Genomic DNA, 7500 nt, shown 5'->3' with positions numbered 1-7500 from the left:
AATACAAGGCCTCAGGCAGTCTTTGCTTGAAATAACAGAATAACTCATTACAATGGAAAGTAAGTGAATAGAAAGCCACACCTCATAGCTGGATAGTGGCAGCAAGATTGGTACGCCTATGATGAGTGAATAATTTGGTACAAAGGTACAGTAGAAATCAATAGATTGTGAGCTGTCATTTACTTTAAAAGCAATTAGGTGATGTCATCCATAGGGACGTACAGGATATGAGAAATAGCTCCGTCTCAGTGACATCAACAGCAGAGGGTGATGACAGGATGAACAATCAGTCTTGCTCTGCTGTTTTATTACATCAGCACAATTTCAACATGTAACGAGGAAACAACGGCACAGGTAAAAATGGATTTAGTGCCATTGTTCATTTTTATGAGCACAAAAATGACGTGATAACACTGTACAGAAAGAGACAGAGCAAAAGCTAGAGGAAGGTAAAGATACATGGAGTGAAAGAACATTGAGAGACTGTGTATGCGTGTGTGTGTGTGTGTGTGTGTGTGTGTGTGTGTGTGTGTGTGTGTGTGTGTGTGTGTGTGTGTGTGTATGTGAGACTCAAAGAGAGCCATGTATAAATCCATCGCTCGCTAATCGAAAACTCTCCTCTCGCAGTGAATCGGGCAGTTTTATGTTTTCCCACTGTGTGTGTGCGTGCTTATATGTGAGTCAGGACAGCTATACAGATACGCAGTCTATACACAGCAGTCCAATCCACCACTTTTAATTATGTGTGTGAGTGAATGTGGGAAAAGGTAAATTGCTCTGTCAAGCTAGGAAATGGGCTTTTTGATGTTTGAGCTCTCATCACTTGGCATTTCTATTATTCAACAAGGAGAGAGGAATGGGGGGGGGGGGGGGGGGGGGGGGGGGTGAAGAGGAGGAAGAAGAAGAGGAGTGGAGAACAAGAAGAGGACAAACAGGGTGAAGGTAAACCTCCCTTCTGAAAGCGATCATCATAAAGAGTACGTATGTAACCGGCTCTCAAATTACAGTACTTGGTGAGAAGGGTCCTAATGCCGGTCTCACTAAAGACCCGAGGTCTGTCAGCCAATGGGGAGAGTCTACCTCTTCCAAAAGCGATCACTTTCTCACTCGCATCCCGTCAAAAAGCAACAATTGGGCAGGTGCCTTTGGCCTATGTTACGGACGCAAAAAGTCTCTTTTGGAATCCAGACCTTTGGGGTTATATTGAGATGCGCTTGGTTGCAACTCTCGGCGTCACTTTTTTGACACTCTGGGTCAAAAGGTACGTTTCAGTGACACGTAGGACAAGAACGGGACACAAACCCGGGTCCCCTGGGTAAACGTCCTGGGTTGTTTAACTCATTCACCACCCCAACCAACCTTCTTACGCAGATTTTCCATCTTTCATACTACTCGCTACCATTGTCACTCTTTGTGCTACTTCATCTTACAGCGCCGTAGTCAAGCGGCTGCTCTGTCCGGTGTGTTCAATAAAGACGCTAGAAGCTGACTTTTGCGTCAGTTTCTGATGCTGAAGTCAGCTTCTTGCTGCATTTAGCAGCTAAAGAGCCAGATGTGTCCCCAATGATCGCGTGGACCAGGCACAGTTAAAATAAGAATTCAAATATTAAACATTGACCAAGTTGCCCAAACGAATGACTCCATAGGAATGCTAATGTGGTACTGTCTACTGGATGTGTAGCTGTGCAAGTAACATTTTCACCACAACAACTTTACAAGGTGATAACATATCAGTGTTAACAGCTTGCATCGCTTGCCAAAAAAAAGACAAAAAAGACATAAAAAGACAATGAATGCTTTCAATGTTTGTTAATGTTTTAACTTTGGAATATGATGTTTTTATAGTCAAGGGCCAGTTCCCAAAGTTAGTATTGCTTGTTTTATTGTGCTTGGTGTAAAAGCAATGCTCAACTAAATTAGATAAAGCTTGAAGACAAGGTTATAGCCAGAAGCGCTTGAACATTCAAATTGTTTAGTAATTTTAACATAACTTTTTTTCCCAACCAAAATTAGAGTGCCGTAACCTTCTCATCCTGAGCAAAAAGGAGATGGGTTCACAGTTGGATCTTCCTGGACGTGGCACGCCCAGGCAGCCATTTATGAGACCCAGACTAGACTTCTGCTGTCTCAAGGCAGCAGGTCAATCATGGTTAAACTCTGCAATTTCTGTCAGGGAACTGACCATTTCTTGTATGTTCTCCACACTTGATCTGTGTATGTAACTCAATTCAAATCTAGGAGTATAGAGGAAAAACAGCTGCAGTCTTTTTTTAGGATACCTTTTTTTGGGACATGAATAAAGCTTATATACCTCAGGGCCCGGCCAGCGACCTTAAACCCACAGTACATTATCTCTAGTCCACACAGCCTCTGGATAGGAAGATGCTCCTCAACAGTAGGCCATGGACGCTCTGCATACACTCTGGTCCTGTACTGTCTGGAACACAAGTTCACATTCTGAAGGTCCCTATTCCTTTCTATGCTGTCTGAAGCCACAACAGTTACTCCAGAAACTCACTCCATCTGACTGAGACAGAAGTGAGGACCCCTAAGAATATTGAAAGGCTGAGGCAGGAAGAGTCGGAGAAAGAAACAGACCATATCCTGCAAACCAATTATATTTCCGCACCTCTTCAGCTCTCTCCACCTCTCTCTCTCATTCTCTCCCTTTCTCTATCTCCCCTTTTCTTTGACTGGACTATGAATTTGGTCAATGTTGAAGTAAGGCCATTATTTTTACAGAAAAAAAAAATTACACAGACCTGTGAAGAGAAGAAGCCATTCTATAAATCCACCTACATGCATCATTACTCATTGCTATTTCTTTAAGGAATAGTTAACATGTTAATTAACAGACATATTGGGAAATACACTTATTTGCTTTCTTGCTAAGTAACCTGAGAAGATTTGATACCACTTGTGAGGAAAAAGCAATTAGCTTAGCTTGGATAGGACTGGAGGCAGGGGGATACAGCTAGTTTGGCTTTGTCATCTGTCCAAAGTAAGAAAAAACAAAAAAACAAAACACCTGAAAGCTCCTGGACAGCTGTCAAACACGTTGTGGAGTTGTAAGGTTATGAGGCAGAAACCCAACCAAATGTATTCCTGTACCACCTGTATTCTGAATCTCTCTTCTCTCCAGGTTTAAGAAGACAATTCCTCTCCAAGGTGGAGCAAAAACAGTGTGGGACGTGTAAAGTGGCTTTGCACTTCTCAGATGGCTACAATTGATAAAATCTATCAGCGTCGTCTGGGATCATCTGGAAGAGAAAGCGCTGCGGTTTCTACAAGGCTACTCCTCCGTCACTATCCGTACAGTCACTGCACTAACACGCACAGATATGTAGTGGACGTATCAGCGCTCATCAAAAATAAAACACTGGCTTTAATAATTGAAAAATACTTTCTGGTGACAATGGCAGTCATCTTTAATGCAGATGACAGGAGTTGAAAAGGGAAATCTACGAACAATCCCAGCATGGACTTTGAGCTTTCTCAGTTCTGCTGAGAAGCTGCTGAGCACTGCTGGCTTAAATAGAGAAACTTGCTAAACACAGGTCCAATGCTGGGATTATCTTCCTGAGTGATATCATAGCTTAAGTCTTTTAGTCTCGGTTGACAGCTCGCCATTTTTTTAGTAAACAGATATTATTCAGAAGGTTTCCCTGAGCTTGTTTTATCTTATCCAAAAGACATGAGTGAGTACTTTGGCTGAGACTTTGGACCTTCTTGCCAATAGTTTCTGTATTATCGCAGAAATTCAGAAAACTACTGTCTGCAGTGTTGTGAATCTAGGCACTCACACATATTCTACTGTTTCTAATCATTTTAATGCTGCAGTTTAACCCCATTGTGACTGTTAATACATTTGAGAACTAAATCCCAATCTAAATCAAGTTTTTCTGTATTTGCATTTGTGCATGATTTTGTGGTTCAGTGCACTTGTTTTCAAAAATCAGTATATGTGTTTGTGTGGGTGGACTCCTGCTTGAATATGTATTAATGGATATCCCTGTACAGTACATTTTAGCCTCAAGGACTGCTATCCATGTTCAAGGTGTCTTATTTTCCCTGTCACATCAACAAAAATGCTGTCCATTCGTATCAATTATACTTCACTTCCTCTTCGCGCTTATTCAGACACGTCAAAGTCAATTATGTCTAATTGCTGGGAAATTACACAGCACCCGCATGGCTGTTATTGTTCATGTACCGGGGAAGTCTAGTTGAAGGTTATCACATCGCAGTCATTAACTGTTTTCAGATAAGAGAGCCATGCAGGTAAAGGAAGGAGAAGAGGGAAAATGGAAGAAAGGGAAATGGCCACAGCAGCACTCAGCAGTATCAACTCCCATTGTCTCATAACGGTGTGCAAACCACCCCTCTTTTGTGGAGCAGCTTATACTCCGACTGAGGAGGTTAAATAAAAGTGGTGGATTCAACACAGCAAATAAGCTTTGATAACTTCCTTCATTTTGGACTCTCTGGCTCCCCCGTACCCTCAAAATTCAGCACTGTCAACTGATTTCAATGTGAAATCTTTCTGTTTCCAATGCTATGTGAAAATGGTCGTACATACAAACATACACACAAACAAAAACCTCTCCAAAAGTCATTTCATTCTTCTTGTAAAACTTCAAATAAATAAAGTAATTTTTTTTTTACAATAAATCTTTCACAAACTGATTAAATTGCAAATTTGGTATGTATACTGCATCCCTGGTCGAAGGTCGGTATGGGGTTTTATCATATATATATATATCACATTTTAATATTGATGACATAATTAGAACTCATGACTCTGTGTGTGTGTGTGTGTGTGTGTGTGTGTGTGTGTGTGTGTGTGTGTGTGTCCGTAATACTGCTTAAATTGCAAATGTGTTCATGCGCTATATGTGGTAGCGTATGTATGTAATTTGCTTGATTGCTCGTTCCCCCAGTGTATGTTTTTAATCCATGTTTCTTCGTGAATACTTTCTGGTGCTATTTCACTGTCTTAATGGGTTTTCTTCTTCTGTGTTCCTTTTCTAACAATGACTACATCTATTGTTAGAAGTGAAAAGGTGTGTATGTGTGTTTCTGATCACTCAGCAAATAATATATATGTATGTAAGTGTGTGACAGTGTATAAATGCATCAGAGTGTGGAGGTGTATGTGTGTGTGTGCTGTGGCAAATACACACCGAGCTATAGAAGGTATGCATGTATTTGTACACTATAGGCTGTCACTAATCACTGTATCAGTCCCCAAAATCACCAGACAGACAAATGGCTATCAATATTTAGTCATCGTTTTCCTTACGGTTGTCAATAGCAAGTGCAGGCTGCATTATGGGCTGCAGTGCTAACCTTACCTGCTGTCATAATATTTTGTGTGTGTGATTCTCATACCTGTTTATCGGTGAGGGCGTATAAGTACTGATGATCTGGGCTGAAGAGCAGATCTCTCAGGATGGGGCTCCCGTCACTCACGACCACATTCTCATACAGTAAGGCAGGCTGAGTGATGGAGTTCACCAGAATCTGGACAAGGACAGAGAAAAATGGCAAAGCCTAGATTACAATCCAACATATCTTAAATCTTAAAAATGCTTTGCTGAACAATGGCATGAAAACCAAAAGGAAAAATATGGTGTTCTAAACTTTTAAGACCAAAATGATTGGGTTCTCTTCTTGATTATGCTACATACATAATACATAGAGCTCACTGTGAAAAGTTTTCCTGTTAAAGAAATAGTTCCCATGAAAACAATATGAAATTTCCATACTGGTAGTTGATTAAGGGGATCTTTGAAGATGCAGATAATGTTATGAAGTAGTGTTAGCAAGCTAACTTTTTTAGCGCTTGTTTGTTGACTAAAATGCTTAAGCTAGTGTTCCAAGAGTTTATACAGTCATGCTACAGCAGTAGGCCTACATGCAGTACACTAAATGGATGTTTAAGATTATGTGCACTGGCTGACAGGTTTATGTCAAAAGTTAGCGTCAGCTATGTAGTTAGCTCCAAGCTGGTGCTGTGTGTTTAGGTAATTCTCCTAATGCCCCACTAATGTTACACACAAACCTTGGAATGAGCAAGCTTTACATTTCTTTTTAAACCCCATTTCAAAAAAAAAATCATAATGATGTTATGATCCTACAACATTTTGTCAGCTTGGGGGCTCCACACAACATGTTCTCTGTCTGGTCTGGAGTATAGTAGCCATTACAGTCATTTAAAATTGTATGTTCATTTGTTTCTTATTGTCCTCAGACATCAAATGGCCTACCCTGACGAACAATACCAAAGTCTTCCTGAGTACTTTTATTATTTGTTAGACTATTTGTTAGACTCTCTTCTAATGTAGCCTACAGCAGTTATGTTCTGGACAATGATGAATTTGCTTCCACCTCATGTAAAAGCAGCCAATTCCCATTTCATCTAGTTTAACACTTTACTTTAAATGTTGCCGTCAGCGGGAACACAACATCTGAAGTGACAGATAACATTTCTCAATTCATGCTGAAACTTAAAAGCCTACCAGTTGGATATGGTGCCACACTGTAGAGGGTGTGACTACAGTACTCGACTAAATGATGGCTCATTTGTTGGTGCTTAGGCTACAGTGTTGGGTTGATTTGCAAAATGACAGAGTTACTGTATGAGAGTCCTCCCTGTGTACCAGCAAGTAAATATTTCTCTTCTTCTCTCTGTACTTTTTTCGCCCATGGAACTTTCTCTTTCTAATTTCCCGACCTCCATCTGCTCATCCATCACCTGACAGCAGTTTAGTCTGCAACAAGTTTTCTGTTTTTCTATCAGCAAGACTCGCTCTTTCATCTCTCTTTTCTCTCTCCTTAGTCTCCACAGTCTGATTCTGTGGTTATTATCTGCAAAATCATTGCCAGAGCCTAAATCTGTTTTTTTTCCTGAACATAAGGCTCATTAACGGACAGACTGTCATCACTCTATGTGCTTTTGTCGAGGAAGCGGCTTTGGTTAAAAGTTAAGTGTTTTGACAAATCAGGTTTGAGGACTTACTCAGTGGGACATTGAGAGACTAAACCTTGGGATTTTACAGTAAAATGCGCAGGTATGTAGCCTACAGGTTGTTTTCCTGGAAACCTGATATAGGGAAAATAGGTACTGCTTAATTATTGTTTTGTATTGACTTGTACGTTTTATTACATTTGTGTGAGCGGAGGAGGTGTATCCAAGTTGTTACTGTCCAAAGGTCATTTGTTTTAGCAGTCCCCTATGTTGCTCCGACATGAACACAAACACAGAAACTTTTATTGATGCAACCTTTTTGTGACCTTTTGTTCCCATGTATTTCTGACTCTGATGATTACTCCCTCTTTCTGAACAACAAAACACGCAAACTCACATTGACACAATCACTCACTTATGCACACTAAAACAACAACAAAAAACCCACTATTTGTTAATTTTAAAACTACTACATGCCCTAGGCTGCCATATCAGTTGCGATGAGAAAAGGACTGTGTTGGAGCAAGGGG

At 40.5% G+C, this 7500-nt stretch overlaps 1 protein-coding gene across 2 annotated transcripts in view; it reads right to left on the bottom strand.

Annotated features, from left to right (window-relative positions):
• Positions 1-7500, bottom strand: part of plxna1a (plexin A1a) — a 239102-nt gene that overhangs the window by 117026 nt on the left and 114576 nt on the right. For both annotated transcript variants that reach the window (XM_034875903.1, XM_034875904.1), the window contains exon 4: positions 5392-5523. In XM_034875903.1, the coding sequence (XP_034731794.1) occupies positions 5392-5523 (132 nt within the window). The remainder of the gene's footprint in view (positions 1-5391; positions 5524-7500) is intronic.

The sequence above is a fragment of the Etheostoma cragini genome, chromosome 7, assembly GCF_013103735.1.
Source record: "Etheostoma cragini isolate CJK2018 chromosome 7, CSU_Ecrag_1.0, whole genome shotgun sequence".
Lineage (NCBI taxonomy): Eukaryota > Metazoa > Chordata > Actinopteri > Perciformes > Percidae > Etheostoma > Etheostoma cragini.
This window is presented reverse-complemented; position numbering and strand designations above follow the sequence as displayed.